General features: G+C 39.6%; 2 protein-coding genes across 5 annotated transcripts in view; one reads left to right on the top strand and one right to left on the bottom strand.

Moving 5' to 3' along the window:
* The window catches only part of LOC149927025 (follistatin-related protein 5-like), a 233,649-nt gene extending 216,286 nt beyond the window's left edge, over positions 1-17,363 (top strand). Inside the window, exons 4-15 of one of the 2 annotated variants that reach the window (XM_090158325.1) lie at positions 5,327-5,548; positions 5,874-6,107; positions 7,485-7,688; positions 10,343-10,509; positions 10,581-10,698; positions 10,766-10,924; positions 10,990-11,121; positions 11,189-11,448; positions 11,758-11,943; positions 12,012-12,192; positions 12,966-13,172; positions 15,471-17,363. In XM_090158325.1, coding sequence (XP_090014451.1) covers positions 5,327-5,548; positions 5,874-6,107; positions 7,485-7,688; positions 10,343-10,509; positions 10,581-10,698; positions 10,766-10,924; positions 10,990-11,121; positions 11,189-11,448; positions 11,758-11,943; positions 12,012-12,192; positions 12,966-13,172; positions 15,471-15,835 — 2,435 coding nt within the window. In that variant the 3' untranslated portion in view covers positions 15,836-17,363. Of the gene's footprint in view, positions 1-5,326; positions 5,549-5,873; positions 6,108-7,484; positions 7,701-10,342; positions 10,510-10,580; positions 10,699-10,765; positions 10,925-10,989; positions 11,122-11,188; positions 11,449-11,757; positions 11,944-12,011; positions 12,193-12,965; positions 13,173-15,470 lie in introns of both variants that reach the window. The other variant, XM_090158324.1, reaches the window with a different exon arrangement.
* A 148-nt stretch (positions 17,364-17,511) lies between these two features.
* The window catches only part of LOC149927024 (uncharacterized), a 74,481-nt gene continuing 71,300 nt past the window's right edge, over positions 17,512-20,692 (bottom strand). For all 3 annotated transcript variants that reach the window (XM_090158418.1, XM_090158417.1, XM_090158419.1), the window contains one exon: positions 17,512-19,772. In XM_090158418.1, coding sequence (XP_090014544.1) covers positions 17,883-19,772 — 1,890 coding nt within the window. In that variant the 3' untranslated portion in view covers positions 17,512-17,882. The remainder of the gene's footprint in view (positions 19,773-20,692) is intronic.

Here is a 20,692-nt window from a genome sequence, read left to right as displayed (position 1 = left end):
TCTCAAATCAGATAGAAATATACATGTAATCTAAATACGTACCCTTTGTGGCACGTATTTGGTTACCTATGGGTGTTAGTCACTGGGTTTCGAATTTACCCAAATATCTTCCGAATTAGAATACCTTTGAAGAAATAGAGTTATCAGACTTAGAAACCTGAAAAGTTGGTAGAAAGTGTTTTAAGAATTCTTGATATCCTCTTTTAAATGTTTCTCTAGGCTTTAAAATAACTGCAGATATTAAAGGATTTGAAAAATATGTTAGCACTACTCCGATATAATGCTATTGGAAATTTTAATAAGCTGAACTTAATCGCATCTCCAAAATCAATATAAGGTGTTTGAAAAGTACCGCCAGTCGACTTATATCCTATTCCCTGTGATATTTTTTATACAATAGCTGTAGAGAAAAATTTACGTAGCTTTATTTGGGAAATGAAACTTTCTTTTACTAATCTCGAACTCTTTTTCTGCATCCCGTGATCGATATATGGCGCAAATTGCTTTCTTTTTTACCGGATTAAGAACGATTTTGTATGAAAAATTTCAGCCCACCAGTTCAACTGAAATATTTATGGGAATCACTTTCATTGCCATTTTTAAAAGAAATTTCTGCTCGGGATTATCGATACAATAGACTCAGCATCCTGGGTAATTTTTCCTATAGCCTCTGCACGGGCAACTATTTCCGCAGCCTGAACGCGAGTAGCTTTGACCATCATCTCAGCACGAGTAACTTTTGCCGCATCCTGAACGCGAGTAGCTTTGACCTTAGCCTCAGCACGAGTAACTTTTGCCGCATCCTGAACGCGAGTAGCTTTGACCTTCATCTCAGCACGAGTAACTTTTGCCGCAGCCTGAACGCGAGTAGCTTTGACCTTCATCTCAGCACGAGTAACTTTTTCCGCAGCCTGAACGCGAGTAGCTTTGACCTTCACCTCAGCACGAGTAACTTTTGCCGCAGCCTGAACGCGAGTAGCTTTGACCTTAGCCTCAACATGGGAAACATTTGCCGCAGCCTGAACGCGAGTAGCTTTGACCTTCATCTCAGCACGAGTAACTTTTGCCGCAGCCTGAACGCGAGTAGCTTCGACCTTAGCCTCAGCACGAGTAGCTTTAACTTTCACCTCAGAACGAGTAGCTTGTAGGGAAATCACCTTGCTTTGCTTGCGTGCGTGATTAGAGAAAAACAAGATGTCAGGGACATTTGGGTACGATGTCATCAATCGATCGATGTATAATTTTCTTTTCTATCGCTAATGGCGCAAGAGAGAGCCAATTAATGCCCAATTTCTGGAGTCCTAAGTGCCCAAATTCATACAAAGAAAACCACTGCAGGATATCACCTTTCGATTGATGTATTACTAACATTTAATCTTAAACGGCACGAAGAACAAGCAATGTCTAATGGCTGGGCCCCAAATGCCCAAAATTCAAACAGTGAACGTAAGAACACGATATCGGCTTTCGATTTAAAGGGAATATAACCTCAGGTTTTAGGTGTGGAACACCAAACTGCGACCATTTCCCGCTCCCTCCTATGATTTTAGATATTTTGGGCGCAGTTAAGTGACTTTCCGCCAAAATTGTTTACATAAAAAAGCATAAAACCATAAAAAACGACTTGTGGTTATATTCCCTTTAAGTATCATTTTAGTTTCTATCCCCAACGATGTGAGATTTTTTAACGAGTCTAATATTATAACAATATTATTGCCATATGGGGACTCTGATCATATAAAAATGCACCGATTTACTACGTACGTCTATATTTCTTAATAATTGTGCAATTTACCTATAAAAACTTAGCCCTTCGAGTATCTTAATAAAAACTTGTTGAGATGAACGGTAATAGTGAGTGTAGGGAGCTGTTGGCTCGCGTGGCATGCAGGGCTCGCCACCACCCTCCTACGCATTGTAACCCGGCCACCTGGATTAAAGGCTTTAAAAGTCGCTCGATGACTTAGGCCTAAGGTTGTGCCTTGGGTATTAGCCTAACTGATTATTATTATTATATTTATATTTAAACATGACATCTTGGGTAGTTAACTAAATATTAAAATTACTGACAAAATGTCCAGTTATATTGATATGAACACAAATTAAATATATGTTAAAGGGTTAAATAATTATCTGCCCTTAAGTCAGAAGAAATCTGTAAATAAATACATAAAATAAGACAGCAACTAAATTAGATTTGGGTTTAATTTTATTATTTATTCCTTAAAAAAACAATTTACACATTGACATATTATTTCTAATAAACGGGTATGTTGATAGTTAATTTATTTTTAAACATAGTCTTCTTATTTTTTAAATGAAACCACATTAGTTATATACGAGATTTTGGTGTATTTAATAATTTTTTATGTTTCGTTTTTATTTAGGTAGATCTCTTAATTTAAATTCGTTGTGTATTGCATTACCGTTAATAGATTTATAAATTAAGTGTACAAAACAATAGTTGAGTATCTGAGGAAAAATGAGTATATGAATAATGTATTTATTCCTACTTGGGGGAAATGAGTATGTTGAGCGCCTTAAATGGTAATTGCGTATGTTCGAAATATGGTTCGTGGTTAATAATACGAATTATCCGCTGCTGTAATCTTGTTCTATTATGTCAAATATTTCCCGAAATAATTATACATTATGTTAATTTAGAATATATAAATTTTTTTCCCAAATAATTATACATTATGTAAAATTATAATATATAAAACTGTAATTTAGTTGTTTTTTAAACAAGTTAACAAACTGTAATATATGATTAACATTCCTTATTTCGAGAAATTAAATAATACGATATTTTCTTTGAAAACAGCATTTAACGGGTGTTAAAGGTTAATTTATCATCCATCCACTGACGTAGATATTTATACTAAGTAACTCTATTTAAATTTGTTCCAATAATCAACCTCGTAAAGAAGGTGTCTCAAAATCGATTCTGTTTTTATTCTTTATTTTTACGAGAAAAATAAAAAAGTAATGCTTTTACAATACATATTATCGCATGTGGTCGTCTTTGTACCTTTAAAACTGCCTCTACTTGCCGTGAGATAACGCGCTCTTAAAAAAGCATCACATTCGACACATAAAAATAATTTAAATTACTACCCGCGGTACATGTCCCTCCTGAGGTAGGTGGCCTCTGGTTCCATCAATTATTAAAGCAAGTGGCGGCTCGACGTGAAGTAGCTCTTTTTTCAATAGATGTCGCTAGCGTCTATATCAAAAAGGCGCGAGATTGGATCGTTTGTAAATTACAGGATTTTAAACAATATTTTTACATGGGATATATAATTTAGGTTAAAGCCCACAAAATAGAGTATACGTTGTCTAACTATGATAGTTTACAATGGCTCTCTGACGACAGTATTATTTGGTTATTTTAAATTTTAGTTTCCTTTGATACAAATAGATGGCACCACGCTCTCCAGTAAAGTCCGTTTTACGAAAAATCTTTTCATAATACAGTTGAAGATTGTTTTGTACAGCCAGCTTTTAATATCTCTTAATTTAGTATTAACCTAATTGCAAGCCTAGTTAGGTCTTTATACCCCTCATTTATAGTGTTAGTAGGTCATCTTTATTCAAATAGTTCTAAAATCGAACGCTAGATGCCGATACCATACCTTATAGCAAATTATTGGAGATAATAATATCGTGGAGCCTATCTGCCTGTGCGTTGTTATTTTCATATTTATTGAATTTGATGTCGACCAGCCTCCGTTGCAGGTGTAAAGACTGATTATCGTTCTTGAAATTATTGATTTATTTTCATCCGGGACTCGGAACCTAGAAATGTTAAAAGTTAGATGAAATAGGGCTAGTAAAAGCATTTCATCATCATAGGTAACATAATAATAATAAGTTTGACACATCCTATTGTTTTTAATGTTAATTTTCTTGCCGAATAATTTTTCGACGTAACCAAATTGAGTAGTTTATTATCGTACTTGGTAGTTTTAAATCTCTATTTGAGAATATTTAGATGATTGAATTTGAATGATGATTTAGTTATATCATAAGTGTATAATATTTTCATAAGTGTTACACTCCCTATTTTTACATACAAACGTTTTACTGACACAAGACAAACTGCATTACGGGCTTCCTTGCCGTTTTGCGTCCGCTTGCTAACGCGTCACGCGTAGCCTTTGAAAGCTCCTCGCTAGGGGGAGATTTGGCTCTTGTGAGGACGTCACTCCATTACTAGCTCTCAGTAAAATATTCCAGAAATTGACAAACGTATGGAACAATATTTAGGGATGCACCGATATATTGGCTTATTTTTCTAATATCGGTATCGTGAAATATCGGCTTAAGCGAAGCCGATATTGGCCGATACGGGTATTAGAAAAATATTTTCAGAAAAACATTTAAAAATAAGAAAATTCTCAATTAACTAATGATAATATTTGATTTGATTGGCCGCGTCACGTGCGCCAGACTTCAGAAGCTAGATCATACATTTTTTAGACAGGGGTTACGAGTGTAAGCAAATAAAAACACAACGATACGGGATTTGTGATAGAAAATATGTATCACATAAAATGAAAAGCAACATATTCGGATTTGCTCTTGCAAACCTTTTTTCATGAACAATTATAATAAAATGGTATGACAGCGTACTGAACCGTCTTTTACAATAAATTTATCATAAAGACTACTGTGATGAGAATATCGGCCCATATATCGTCCGATATTACCGGCTGTATCCATATCGGTGCATTTCTAACAACAAAAGTAGCATAAGACCCAAACGTGTGTCAGAACGGTATAGTAGTTAATAAGAGTTTGTCGCAAAGTAATAAAGGGAAACGAAGGGGGGGTCGAAAAACACGTCATCAAAATCGAGGTACTCCAGCGCCGCCAAGTGAGGCGTTTTAGAACGTATGTCTACGGGCGAGTAAATCGAAGAGAGAAAATCGCGCCAAACTATAGACTAAATATAAAGCTGCTAGTACTATTCCAACTAGTAGGTTATGTAGTCTATAGTGTGACTAGGTCTCATTAGAAATTTTAATAGGCGTGAAGGTACAGCTGACACACTTTTGGGTCTTACGCTACTTTTGCTAACAATATACTAGACTTGTGGTTATATTTACTAAATAGAATCTTAGTGTCTTCAAGGTATTATTGTTCGATTTAACAGTTGCTAGAGTGGTACGTTTATGCCTGTTTAGAAAATGAGAGTGAGCGTACGAAAAACACGGGTTGTTACAGTTTTCGCCGATGTACGTCGCTAGCGTTGGCAAACATTTATTTTTCAAGCGAAACCTATAAAGCTAAGAGTAAATTTTGTTTGTTTTTGCGGTTGCAGATCCCTGTGATAGTACAGTCTGCGGGCGAGGTCGCCAGTGCGAAGTGAACCAACTGGGAGAACCTGTCTGCGTTTGCCAGCGATTCTGCAAGAAAAGGAAGAAGCCGGTTTGCGGCTCCGATGGCAACTACTACATCAACCACTGCGAGCTCCACAGGGCAGCCTGCGTGGCCGGCCGACCCATCACTATTGACCACAAAGGAGCCTGCCTTAAGAAAAAAGGTGCTTGCCCAGTTCTCTTTCAACCTAGTCCGCGTAATCGATTGACCAATCTTTCACGGCGCCCTCACACTCTCCGCTTCCCAGAGAAGCGATGACCGTGAACTCCGTCCATTAACTCACCATCTAATACTGTTTTTCTCCCCCAAAATGGCAACTACGCTACGGGACGTACGAGATAGAGAGTGGTGGTGGGTAGGACTATCTAGCGTTACGCCGTGATAGATTATCGAAATCCCAGGAGGGGACTATTGACTCGGTGGTTCGGCCTATCGGGCTCATTTTGACCGCTATATTCCCAAAAACTGCAACGTTGTTTCGTTCGTAGGCTCAACTAGTGATACGACCACGGAGAAACTTGAGCTGACTACTCAGTTGAAGAAAACCGAAGTCCCTCCGACATTATGGTCCAACATTCCACAACCGGAAGTCAGCGTGTCCACATCGCCCGATCCCACCATCGACGCTCTTCAGCGAGAGTGCAGTCAACAAGAGTACGACTTCATGAAGGAAAATCTCTTACTTTACAACAACGCCAAACTGATGGACAGCAAGAAATCTGGTATTGGTTACGCGTTAACCATTTATTAGTTATCTAGGTTCGGTAAAGGATGTACTTAGCTTTGTGTTTCGAACGCCATCTGACGGAAAAGGTTGATTTCTAGACCCAACAAAACCATCTCCATGGTTACGAACAGCGATATCGCTAGGTCCAACCACGGGCTCTATTATATCTAAAGGAGTCCGTGGTCCATGGGCAGTAAATTAAGAGGACAGGTTTTCGATACCCTTCCACAGTGCATTTTATTTCTCCCCGCGTATCAATCAGCTCGAGAGACTCCGAGGGAGTATTGCAAGGTCGTTTGTACCACGTGATCTTACAATTTCAAAATGGCAATCTAATGCGGTTGATATTGTTACGTAATGTTTTGCGCTTTATATTTTAGTAATTTTTAATTATTGTTTTTTAATTCAAAAAAAACTATCAACTGATATTTAGTATATCATATTTAATCAATAAAAACGTGAAAAAATACCTTTTGGCGTCAAAATGTACTTCGTGTTTATCTTTTCTCTTTTTTCGAACAGTATCGTCCACTCTTAGCGATACTTGTTTTTTTTTTTTCAAATAACCTTGGCCGACTCCCTTAGTGTGATTTGTTTACGGGGTCTAAAAACCAGCCTTTTTACCGATCCTCTAAAATCTATTATCCATGCGTGTTCCAACAAAAACAAACCGTCGCCTGAAAGCAAAATCAACGTAACTTTATTCTCAAATTTTAAAAAGGTACCTGGATTTGGCTTTCCGGCGAGAAATCAGCGTCAAGATATACGATTTGATGTGCACCCTTTAACGAAGCTAGTTAACCAATCTACTATTTGGTCTAGTGTTGTTAGTCGGAAAATTTTCCGGAAAATGACCGAGGCCTTTTTTCCGGAAAATGTTCCGTATTTTTCCGAAAAAAATTAAAACATTTTCATTCCATAATTTGTCTAAAATTAAAACTAAACCTCTATACTAGTTTAAACTGATTAACAATGTCACACTATTAATGTTTTGTAGTATGTTTACTGATATTAGACATTTTATATCGATAAAATGTTAAAAACCTTAAAAACCCTTAAGAAGTAATAGTTCTTTTTATAAAATAACCTTGGCCATCTTGTTGAAATGTTGCCTCCCCGCTTCAGCTGTGGATCCGTTTTCTCTCCCACTAAAGAGTTTATGAACTCATTCTTAGGCATTGGCTGAACTATTCCAGGGCAACATTTCAACAAGTTGGGCAAGCGTAAAGACATTTTATAAAATCAACTATTTATGTTTAAATTTTTTAATTTTTCCGATTTGCGAAAAAATTTCCGGAAACTTTTCCGCATTTTATTTTTCCGGAAAAAAATTAACTAATTTGGTCTTAGCTAATAACTCTTTCCAACGTAGGTAACGAATACCTCGTCAGTATCATGTTCTCGCATTACGACCAGAACAACAATGGCCTCCTGGAAGCCGAGGAACTGTGGCAAGCGGCCGAAAAGGACCACTTGGGTCAGTTGTCCTCCTCTTGTATCCTGGCCGATATGTTACTCTTCGACGATTCGGACCACGACGGCAGACTGAACATCAACGAGTTTTACGTTGCTTTTAGTAAGTTATACAGTAAGTTGTCATCCTTCTCGTGCTTCGATAGGTAGGCTTTTACTTCCATTTTCTTTCCGTTCAAAATAACAAACACTAATTCAAGAAATTATAGTGACGTGATTAAAGGGAGTAAAAAGTGATGGTGGATCAACTAATTGCGTGTGTTTTAGGGTGAAGGTCTGTAGTAGCCTCTATTTCTACTGCTTTATGTAAAATTCAAACGCCTTTCCAGTTTTAGTGAAAGATGGTTCGTAAATTGAGGGAAACCTCCTATCCCCACTATTAGTAACACCAATTTACAAAACACTTTATACTTCCTAAGCGAAATAGAATGAGTAAAATAACAATAGTTTAGAAAAGAGTTTGTGGTAGTTTATAGACGAAATCTTTCCGTTTGTGCCTATTAGCTGTAGCCGCAGCGGCATAGTGTCTGCCTAATAGTAATGTCCTAATTGGGTTCTTTCGATGTGATGGCCTTCAAAACAAATGGTTGTTGAACGATTGGTGCCTTTTAAAACGACGATGAAAAGTGAATTTGGGATATTTAATGAAATTATTTGTTGAGCGTGCTCCAGGATTTTTGATAAAAAGAAATAGTTGTTACTTTAGCCGCTTTTGGCGTGACCGAGCTAGACGTTCTCTAAGCAGACGACGTATTTTTATTTAATAGATTTAACAACGTGTTGTTATTCCATTAATAGTCTTGACGATTTCTTAGAGGACCACTACGCCGCAAAAATCTTTAATTCCTAATTCAACATTTCAAACTCTAAAGTCTTTACCATAGATAAAATAACTTCGTATATAGATAGGACACTTCAATGGGGCAAACTGACTTTCAGCAGACTCCCCTGACATCTAGTGACTGCGCCAGTTGGCTGTGTTCTCAAGAGCGTAGAAAGTGTGTAGGAATTAAAGTCGGCGTTTTTGCTAATAAACTTATTTATAAAGGTAAATGCCTTCAAATATACAAGAAATAACGTGTAAAACAAACTATTTCTTTGTGCTTGTTTTAAATTTGCTTTCAGTACATGAATAAAGTACTTTTAATACACCTAGCTCACTTAAGCCTTTGCAATTGGCATGGTGACATACATTCAGCCAATTTCAGTATCATTTAAATAATTTTTTTAACATACCTTAACCTTGGATAAATAACAAAAGCTACATAATTATAATTCATCATACTTTTTTTATCCTAAGCTCGTATAAGTCATAACTTATGGAAGCCAGGGATTTTGGATTAAAAATATAAGTTTATATTATTAATCAAAGCTGAAGCATTAAAGCAATGTTTATAGCCAAGGCTTACGCTGAGCTAAGAGTAGTACGGACTTCGAGTAGTGCGAACTTCACCAAATAATATTATTCGGGTGCAGCCACCAGATGTCGGACAAATTTCTGGAGTCACCTCTACAACATATAGTTTCCTACCTATGTACGAAGTTATTTTATCTATGGTCTTTACGTAGCCTTTTACAATTTTTGTTATTCCAATTATCCCCAAGCGGTAGTTTTTGGAAGCTTTTAAATGGGTAATGGTGTATTTTAACGGGGTTTTCGTTGTAATCTTTTATTTCACATGTATTGTAATCCTGTTTTCTAGTCTTTCACTTTCAAGGTGAAATAGATAATAGGCGCTTAAAGAAAACCTCCTTCAAGGAAATCGCCAAGAAGTAATATTTCCGAGAGCCAGGACCCGGGAGGTTTTGTTTATATAGTGCTTTTTGAAATAATGGAAACTTTCCACGTGTAAACAGAACGTCGTGTTTTTGCTAAGCCTTAATATGTCAAAAAAGCTACCTGGTTAAAAGGGAACGCTTATTGCGGCCGTCTAGGATCAACAAACACAACACCCCGCACAAGGAGAATGCAAAGTCAAAAGTCGTGCATTTTCTTGTGTACATTTTTCATTGGTTAGATACTTTAACGCCGGCTGCCGTCGGAAGGGGGAAATTCGGAAATTGTCTTTCCCCTTTCCGTAAAACGTTCAGCGTAAAGGCGCGTCCAATGAAATTTGTACACAACAAGGCGTTAGCGTGTTTAAAGGCTAGCTGCGTTCTCCTGGTGTTTTTTGTTCCTAGTTGTCGTAAAGTTGAAAATTTTCCATTATTTTAACAAGCACTATATAAACAGTGACTTGGGGGTCCTGGTTCTCGGAAATATTACTTCATGGCGTTTTCCTTGAAGGATGAATTATTGAAACGTCTATTTGGCGTTAAAAATGCATGGCAATCCTGTTAAAAATTTAAAACAACAAACAACCGTAAGATCACTCTGACGGCTTTGGCCCCGCCTACGAGAAAAAATCCCCTCTGCGCGCGCTCCCCTCTCACGTTGTTGTTTGTTAAGTTAACATAGTGACGTCAAAAAAACCGTCAGCCACATCGAGACGAAAATCTGCCGCGATAAGCATTCCAAGTAGAGGTATGGATTCCTGCTCCATATAATCAACCTCGTTCAAACTTAGTAATTACGTCAAAAAATCCTTTAACACTCGAACGTCACGCGACGTCACGATGAAAGAACCCAATGGAAGAATGTCACGGTAGCTTGTTGTATTTTGACTCGTAAGATTTGTTTGACGGGATAAAGCGGAATTAAAACCATGACCTCCGCGCCGCCTGCCCTCTCTCTTTTCTTCTCGTAACCTTGAAAAGGCGTGTCCGTGGTGTCGTTGGACAAGGCGCTGGAAGTCAATCACGTGACTGCGCGAGTCGGCGACAACGTCGAGATTAAGTGCGACGTCACCGGAACTCCGCCTCCGCCCATCGTCTGGAGAAGAAACGACATGGACCTCTCCGCTCTCAACGAAGAGGACATTAAAGTAATACCGTCCAAGACGGATAGACTAAGGATAAATATCGAACGCTCCAAAAACACACACCCTTCTTTTAGGTTTTTATCGATGGCTCTCTCTATTTGACCAACGTCCAGCTTGTCCACGGAGGGAATTACACCTGCCACGCGCAGAGAAATAACGACGTGACTCAAACCCATATTCTTCACGTGCACAGTAAGGTCTCCCCTCCCCCCTCCTTGGCCTGAAAGCCATTAATCATAAAGGTTTCGAATTTTCGCAGCTGTTCCGGAAGTACACGTCATCCCCAAACTACAATCGAGGGCGCCGGGAGAGCTGGCGGAAATGGAATGTCACGTCGTAGGAATGCCTCTGCCGCAAGTTAGCTGGCTGAAAAACGACGAGGAATTAAAAATAACCTCCGAGAAATACACCATCGTCGGTTAGTTCAAAAGCGCGTTGTTGCGAAAAGCGAACATTGTCCTTAACTTCGATGTTATTTTTTAGGCAATGGTACCGCTTTACTGGTGGGTAAAATTACCTACAGCGACACGGGAGCTTACATGTGCGTCGCCAGTAGTTCCGCTGGCTCCAGACGGGATATTAGTTCGTTGGTCGTACAGGACCAGCCCACACCAAGTACTTAAATTAATTAACAGTTTGTCGGATGAATGGGTATTAATAATGGTGTTGCTCGTTCCCACAGTCGCGCCCTCTCAAGAGCATCGCTTCTTCGCGTTCCACGACTGGGGAATCGCCGTGTACGATCCGGACAACTGCCGGTTGTACCACCAGGTTCAGAGCACGGATATCATTCCGGGAACGCAAGAGTACGTTTGCGGTGACCGCGGAATTAACTGCTCTTGGGGTAAAGCGATCAACGTGGCTGACCGATACATTTACGTATCACAACCCACCAAAGACAGAGTATTAATCGTCTCCAGGGTTCAGATGGTTGTGGTTGATGTAAGTCCATTCAAATTCTATCATAGGCTATATAAATGTAACGGATTAATAACTACCCGGGCCGTAGGCTTGAGATTTTGGGCCCATCTGAACCTGCTCTAGCATCGTCTAAAGCCCTAAACCAGGTACACGAAGACCAAATAAATATTTGGATCCAACTGAAACGGATTATTGCTTTGAGCATTGTCTGATAACATTTTGTCTTCTTGTGCCCTGGTTTATTATATAAAACTTAGAAGCATTTTGGTTTAAGAACACTAGTTGGCGTTAGAAAAAGAATTACCTAAAATTTGCTTTGACGAACTGTAGGTCGTAGTGACGGACAAATATCCGGTTGAGCTGCACTACGTCCCTCATTTTGATCAAGTTTGGGTATTGTGCTGGAGAGGCCCTGAAAACAAGGGCACCAAGACGATACAAATAATCAGGGACGCCAGTCAGAAGAAGAAACACCACACAGTGCACCCAGAGCCCGTTGATGGCCACTTCGATTTGGTTAGTCAAAAATAACCCTCGCTTCAATAACCACAAACTCTTTTAACGTTCGATTTTGTCGCGTACAGGTCAGTGGCATCTTCATACCGCCGCACCAGGACCTGTCGCATCCGTGGAAGTACGGATACGTGGTACACACCAACCAAAGGGGAATGTACAAATTAGATTTGAAGGGCATGAAGTACTTGAAAACCGTCGACCTCACTCCGTACAACTGCGTACCTCAGAGCGCCGACTTCGCCTCACTCGGTACATTCTGGTCGCCATGGGTGGAAATTATTATCGTAAATGGCCACAGAACCGATTTGACCAATCAATACTATAGCCGCTCGGCATTTGGGGTAGGGAAAATAATGCGAGGGCATTTTCGAAGATAACGTTTGAAAATGACGTAACTGCCCTGAAAGTGTTCTATTGCTGCGTTAGTTAAACCTCATTTCAAGAACCAGACTTCAATTTAGATATCCGACTTCAATTTAGATATCCGACTTCAATTTAGATATCCGACTTCAATTTAGATATCCGACTTCAATTTAGATATCCGACTGCAATTTAGATATCCGACTGCAATTTAGATATCCGACTGCAATTTAGATATCCGACTGCAATTTAGATATCCGACTGCAATTTAGATATCCGACTGCAATTTAGATATCCGACTGCAATTTAGATATCCGACTGCAATTTAGATATCCGACTGCAATTTAGATATCCGACTGCAATTTAGATAGCCGACTGCAATTTAGATAGCCGACTGCAATTTAGATAGCCGACTGCAATTTAGATAGCCGACTGCAATTTAGATAGCCGACTGCAATTTAGATAGCCGACTGCCATTCCAATCACTTTTTTCTGTACTATTTACACTTTTCATTAGGAAGAAAATATTCTACACCTAACGCCCCAAATGGTAGGCGCGGTGTAGTCTAAATATGGGAAAACTTCGGAGTGGTTCTATAATTTCCGCCTAATACGTCGAAGCCTTTGCGAATTTCATTCTAACCATCGTTTCGATATTATAGGCGGTTACGTCGTCTTGGAGTGCGTAGAACCAGTTACGAGCCGTCCTATGGGTCAAATCCTGCTGGACTACTTGACGGATACGGTTCTGGCGCATAAGACCAATCTCTTCGGGGGTCCCATGGTGTCCCCTGACTCCAGATACGTCGTCACTTTGGAAAAAAGCAACACCAGCGTGGTCATTGTTGTTCAACAAATTAACGAAGAAGGTCAGTTATAGCGTACAACGGAAACGACTCTAAAGCCAGGTTCACACTTTCCCCTAAAATGGCTTGGTTTTAGATAACTAGTTTTCAAAACCAGCGTGAGAAATCGTTTCGAGTTGGTTCGGGAAGCCACTCAAAACGACGAGGCGGGGAAGTCAAATTGCTCGTATTTTTCAAAATAATGGGAATAAAATTCTAAATCATGTCAAATATTATTACTGTATGTATAGTAAACGTGATTAACTAATTGTTTTGGGATATATTTTAGTATTTTCCAAATTCTGGTCATAATTGAAATGACGATAAGCCTTGGCTATAAGCGAACCGGGGTGAATAGATTTCGCACGTGTGAACCAAGAATTTTCGTTGACGGTCAAAACTGGCATTCAAACCTACCTAGCCAGTAGAGTAGTCTCAGTTTGCTTTCCTAGAAATTAGAAGCCTCAAAAAGTACTATTCTAAGGAAGCAGTGCAGTCTTAGTTTGCATTCCTAATAATTAGGAGACTCGCAAAGTACTATTCTAAGTCAGTAGAGCAGTCTCAGTTTGCATTCCTACAAATTAGGAGACTCGCAAAGTACTATTCTAATCAAGCCGAGCGGTCCCAGTTTGCGGGTCCTACAACTACGGAAGGAACGTGAAAAAAGGCACACATCCACGCTCGTAGATAACCGGACTATAACGAATAGCTTCGATCGCGCTATACTATTCAAAAAAGCAACATATATAAAACCTAATGTGGAATATTAGCAAGATTTCACCCGTAAATAAATAATTTCACTCGAGTGCAGTCGACCGTATTCAGAACGCATTGTATTTCGTTTTATCATTTTAACGCCAAAATCTTCTAAAAAGGTCTGGAAAAAATTTCAAACCTTCCAGAAAGTAGGTAATTCCGCGAATATTTGTATAATTGTCGGGTCTGTGGTATATTCAAAGCTGTACCGGGATACGGGATACCGTCCTGATGGACGTTTCACTACGGACTTTAAACGCTAACCTTAAAAGCAAATGGGGTATGTCTCAATGTTCACCCAACCCGTTAACTTTAAAAATAATGTTAGTTTTTGCAGCGACTTCTTGGTAAAGAAAGGAAAAAACTGTACCTTAACACAGTCCAACGAACATATGGTCGTTGCCAGGCATTGAACTCCGCAACGTTCGAACACTTTTCAAACCAATCGTGAAAGTTCGGAAAAATTAAGGCGAGAAAATTGTTCTCAAAATACCGTATTTAAAGATAGATTTCGTAATATCCTTTTAAAAAAATAATTGGCTATTTTGAAAAGAACAATGGGAATACGCAAAAAGTGTTTTTACAAACATTAAATTATCATTTCGAAATAGTCGAATATTCCACTTAGTCATGGTTAAAGATCGTATTATTTTAAACGAAAACCTTCTACTTGAGATTCACTGGCGCGTATAGAGTAGACTGGGTGGTGGTTTCGTACGCAGCCTTCTTGAAGTCTTTCTCTTCCGCAAAACTGGTCAACCCGTCATCCAAGCCCCCGTTTTATTCAGGGACATAATGATACCCAGTTTCAAATTACAACTAGCTAGAAATGACATTGAACGAGTATCAAGGATATTATATCTAGTTTGCAAAATGATATTTCTATAAAGCCAGCCTTGTTATTAAATTTCAACAAAGAAAAAGGGTTATTTCCTTTTTAAAATACCGTACCATTATTCTGCCCAAATTCACGTATAATAACTTTATCGACCTACAGACTCGAAATTTCCCATAAAAAAAGCGTGGGCTAGTAGACCTTTAAGAAAACGTATTTTAGAAATCTTAAAAGTCAACTAGAATAAAGTCGTTACATCAAAATCGTTATTTTCAAAACGTTTTCCAACTTAAAGAAATGAACTTACCTTACACATCCTGCCCCATTCCAAAAGAAATTATAGTCCTATTACGACTTTAAAATGACAAAATGACCTTCAAGAAATCCAAGGTCGGAACTATTGGCGAAATCCTGTAATCCCAAAGCATGTGGACGGCCTTATGAGGACGACCACCAATCCCGCAACGGGTGGTTGTCATACTTCCGCCACGGGTGTTCCGTCCCCAAACCCCAAGTATATCCCCGTTGGCTTGGCCTTGACACCTATCTCACCCCTGATAAATCGCTAAGCGGTTAGTGGACTGAATTGTGCCATCTACTCTAAAAAACCAAGAGCTATCTTCGGCGTAATTGGGCTAAAACCCTTTATTTCTGTCCCACCAAATGACCTTAAAGAAATCAAAGCACCTTATTAAATTTCTAATTGAGTGGTTTCTCGTTTCGTTGAGTAGGGTTGAGGTTCCTGTTCGACGTCAAGACGACCTTGCAGATCAGCGACGTGACCTTCTTCCCGTCGAGGACCACTCACAGCTACGACCTGTACGCCAGCTCGGCCAACAAAGAGGACATCCTGTTCGTGAACCTGGCCGACGGGAAGGTCGAGATGATCACGGGCATCGGGCGGGCCATGGAGCCGCGCGTGGCGGAATGGGGCAACACCAACCGCCCCATTTCCAGCGCGGGGGTCTTCGGCACCTACATGGTCACCACGGCCAACGAGGCCATTTTCGTCGTCAACGGAAAGACACGAACTGTTAACTGCGAAATTGGCAGTATCGTCCATCCCAGAATGGTCGTATGGGTCAAATCCCCGTGAGAACCCCCCCAAGGTCAACCTACCCAATACGAAGGACAAAACCGTAAATACACGACCTCAATCCCCGAATAAGAAATATTTCAAACCGTATTGGATATTATAACAAAAATACCGTCAGAAAAATGGACAAATTTTTTCACTCGTGGTGTTCTTATAATTTCGAGGAATCAACAAAAAAATGTTAACGAGGTTTTTGGTAATTTTACCAAAAATAATAAGAGCATGTTAGTCACTGCGTATTTAAATAAAACAAAAAAATCGGTACCAATTTTACGTTTTCTAGTCCAGAATAATTACCGTCATTTCATTGTTTTATCGTATAATTTTTTATATTTTTAAAAAAGAAAAAAGTTAGAAAACTTTAAAAATTCTCCGACATCAAGGTATAGATTTATTCCGAATTTGCAGGTTCTTACGGAGACAGTTACGAATAAATGATATAAACTAAAAAAGGTCGCTGGCGAGATTTTCTATTGCTTGGAATTTGTAGAATAAAGGTCCATCGTAATCGAATTAGCTTTAGTAAACAATTTATTTTTATTACGGAAAAAAAATAAAACTTAAAAAACTTTATTAGTAGCTGTCTCCGTCGAGAAACGAAAACCAAAACCTCTTTACCCAATTATAAACAGTAAAAAAAATCAGTTGTGCCAATTTCTGTTGTACAGCGGCAGTAGGCAGTGTTATTGCGCGAAGGGCGAAAGAGGTAGCCGAATATAAGTATAAAATAGTTGTGATTAATAAAAAGGTTATAGAAAAATTCATAAAAAACCTATAGATCTCATCATAACTTTGCATCTAGTGAAATATAATTAAAAATATTCTCATTAATTCATTAGTTTTTGGTAAGATAAAACTATTTGGGCTACTTAACAAGAAATAAAAAAATAATAACCAAAGTTCTTAAGATTTGCATCAAGAGACCAAAATCTGCCTTACTGTAATCTGCTGCTATAAAAAAACCAAAGGCTGTTAAATACCTTAACCCCCTCCCAGTGTTACAATTCGTATTCATTTTCTATGTATTAAAAACTGACTGAATGTAATTATATATATTCGCTAATAACTACTATTTTTCAATGGTTTTATTACGAGTAGAGAAACCTTTGAAAATTAGTACGTTTCGTATAGAAAACGGTCCAAACAAAAATATGTAATTTGACTGAAAAAAAAAGCTATCTTATGCAAATTTCAGAATAGAAGTAAAACAAAAATATTGTATAAGACATATTTGGCCTACGATCTACGGATTTTAAGGTGTTTTAGTTAATTAATGGGAGAAAAATGCTTTTCTTCTAAACTCCATAGAGGCAGTGTGAAAAATAAAAATATTTTAAGTGCCAGAATTCCAACTATTTGGGTTCATTTGGTAGTTACTGTAACGCTCTCTAAATATCTCTGTACAGGTTGTAATATTATATAAAAAAAAACAAATTTAAATGTTCTACATTCCTTTCGACCAAAAACAAAATAAGAGAAAAAAATCATCATCACTAAAATTAAGCTCCGCTTAAAATGAAAAACTATTATGTGCAGTATTTTTACTTTTTGTTTTTTCGTTCTTTTTCAAAGAAAATAAATGAAAAAAAGTTCTTTCCAATAAAATTCTTATACGTCATTATTATTAGTAGTTGTTAAGTACGAACAATAATAACGTTATTCATAAGAAACGTTTCGTCTTTATTTAATTCATTCTGGCAACGCAGGAACAAAATATAGAAAATATTTTTTATCATCTCAAGATTTCTTTTACAAAGAAAATGTCGCGAAATTAAACCAAAAGCTTGATTTCTTTAAATCCATTTAAAGATTATAATTTTCTTTCATAATCTCTGTACAATATTATATATATTTACTTATATAGTTACCTGATTTCGTTTTCATCTACTGACAGAAAAAAGAGAAAATATCACAACTTTTTTTTTATATATTTCCGACATATGTACACGCGGGGCCGTATATTATTCACCGAGTGCCGACATTTTGGAAAATGGAGGATATACTCGCGAGAAATTTGTGAAAATGGCGACGCCCAAGGACACTAACTTTACAATAGTTCTTCGTCGATGGACAAATCCAGTAATTGGGATATGTTAGCGGGTTCTTCGCGAGGTCCGCGCGGGTCCCGCCTGAGATACCTTTCCAAGTTTTGGTTCGCGTGGGCGTACTTGACTCTGGGTTCCGAGAGTCTCGACTTGGCCGTACCGTAGGACGAAGCCCTGGACGCGAAATCTTTGGCGGAACTGGGGTTGACGTCTAAGGAGTCTTCGAAGTCGACTTTGGAGCCTCGCTCGTCCTCCCCGCTTTGCGACAAAGGGTCGAACTCGCTGCAGATGCTCTCCAGTTCGGCCTTGTCCATGTCCAGGATGGACGGCGTGCGGGTGCCGGGAACGTGACTAGCGCCGACGCCTTCCCTCAGGAACGATCGAGTGTTCGGAGACTTCCCACGAGGGGTCGTGCCTGATTCGTAGAACGGGGAGACAGTGACTGCGGCTCCTTCGTCGTCCGATCCAATGGCCTGACTAAGATCCGACGCGAAGATCTCCTTGAGAACGTGGTGGTTGGCCCCGCCCGGCGCGTACAGCACCGGAGGTAAGGACTGACACTCTTTGGGCTGCTTTTTCGGGCTCGGTAGCTCGTTGAAGTCTATGAAACTAGTCGTGTCGTTGTTGTCGACCCGAACCAACTGCGAGAAGGGATCCAGTTCCGTATACTGATTCAACGCGCTCAAGTCTCGCTCCAAACGTCCAACTTTGCCTCGCGCGCTCGTCAAGTCCTGGCGCGCCACGTCCAACTCTTTGCGTTTACTGTCGTACAGCTTTCCGAACTCGCTCTTCTCGCGCATCAACTTGTCGATGTTCCTTTTCAGTTTCGACTGGAACGCTTCGGATTCTTTGGCGCTGACGGCTCTCAGCTTCTCGGCTTCCTCGACCTTGGTGACCAGCACTTCGTTCTCGAGGACGTAAGCCAATAACTGTCGCTGCAGCTCCAACACGTTCTTCTCCTTCAAGATATTGGACATCTTGCTCTTGCTGTCTTCCAGACTCCTGGGACGATCGACCGGAAGTAACGCGGACGTTTTCTCGCCGTCATCCGGAGCCTGGAAGGTGACGACACTCTTCTTCGATCCACCATTCATCTGAGTCTTGACGAACTTCTTATGCAGTTCGTGGATGGTACTTTCGAGCTGTTTTTTCTCGGCCAGGACTAGTTCCATTTTGCTGTCCATCAGGGATCGGTCGAAGGTCAGCTTCTCGACGTACCTTTCGGCCAACTCGGCCCTTTTCCTCAACGTCTCGTTCTCCTTCCTCAGGTCCCTGATCTGCGATTGCAAACCTTTACACGTATGCAGCAAATTACTCTTATCGTCGGTCGCCGGGAGTTCCGCGACCAGCCTCCCCTGTTCGTGCGCCTGGATTCTCATCCGGAGACTTTTAGTTTCGATATCGTCGAGTATCTTCATCAACTTGCCCGATACGTCGTCGTCGAACTTCCCGGCCACCGCGGGACCCAAGATGGACGCCGGTTGAGGAATCGCGTTCAGACTCATTTGAATCTGGCAGTCGGAATCGACCCCGCTGTCCTGTTTATTCTCCGGGTCATCGGCGCCTTTGGCAAAGTCCTTCTTTTTGGACGTCGTGGTCGCGCTCACTTCCTCGGTGTCACTGACTGTCTGCGGCGGACCCATTTCCCGAAACCGGCCATTCCCGGAACTATTGGCTTCGAAGTCCGCTTTGGAGTTAATCCGATTGGTTCGCGACACGCTGCTGGACTGCCGGTTGGTCCCGTACATGACGGAACTGGGCAGCACCAATCCGGGAAAGGTTTGCGAGGCCTCCGCGAGGATTTTCGATTCGGAGTCCAGCCGGAGTTCGTGGAAAGCTTCAAACACCTCTTCCTGGACTTGCTCCAGATTCCGAACTCGGTCCTTCAGCTCCTTTGGGGAAAAAAAATAAAACATGATTTCCAAGGTTAACACGCTAATAAGCGCCGCTAAATGCAGATTCGCGCGTAGCTACGACAAATATTCTAAGGTTGCCTCGTCACCCTATTTTTGTACGACTACCTAATCCTCGGTTTCAAGGGGCTTCAGTTAGACCCAATTAGTGACGAAGCTGAACTTCCACTAAGTGCGTAAACGGTGTCAAAAAATAGAAATTCTTGAAACAAACTAGCTTCATTCTTGCGATTAAAGCTGGTTTCCTTCGCGATGGTTCATATCCTCATAGTTAATTATTGTTTGTTTATAAAACTAGAACGAGTACAAATACGGTTGAATTAAAGAAATTTACTATAAAATTTGTTTAAAAATCGCAATTTGATTATAAATTGTTCCGCAAATTTAAACCAACCTTACGTTTCATATTTTGTTTCTGAAGGAACTATAAAATAACTTATCCGCTTTCGAATGCCTTCAGATCAAGTACAATAACTTGGACATTATCTATAGAAAGGAAAGCCTTTGGAATGAAGACACTAAGGTTTCCATTTAGAAAAAATCTACTGAATACTCTAAACACCGAAAGGCCGAATTTCTTAAGAATGCGCGGAGAAAATCTTTTATATTTCTGTTATCGCAATAATTACAAGGCTGTGTTCGATTTAAACACTTTATTGTCAAGGTTCTAGTTTTAGAACAATGCCTAGCCCAATTTAGTTAAAACATGGTGTTTTTAAATATAGTTCCGAGTTCAAGGTTCTAATTTTAGAACAAGGCTATGTCCGATTTCGTCTAAACTGAACTCTCGATGGTATTTCTAAAAAAATGTTCCGAGTTCAAGGTTCAATTTTTGAGAACAAGGCCCTATCCTAGTTCGTTTCAACTTGACATCCTGATGGTAATTTTAAAAAGTTCCG

This window comes from Leiobunum rupestre, chromosome 9, assembly GCF_980474605.1.
Source record: "Leiobunum rupestre chromosome 9, qqLeiRupe1.1.hap1, whole genome shotgun sequence".
NCBI lineage: Eukaryota > Metazoa > Arthropoda > Arachnida > Opiliones > Sclerosomatidae > Leiobunum > Leiobunum rupestre.
This window is presented reverse-complemented; position numbering and strand designations above follow the sequence as displayed.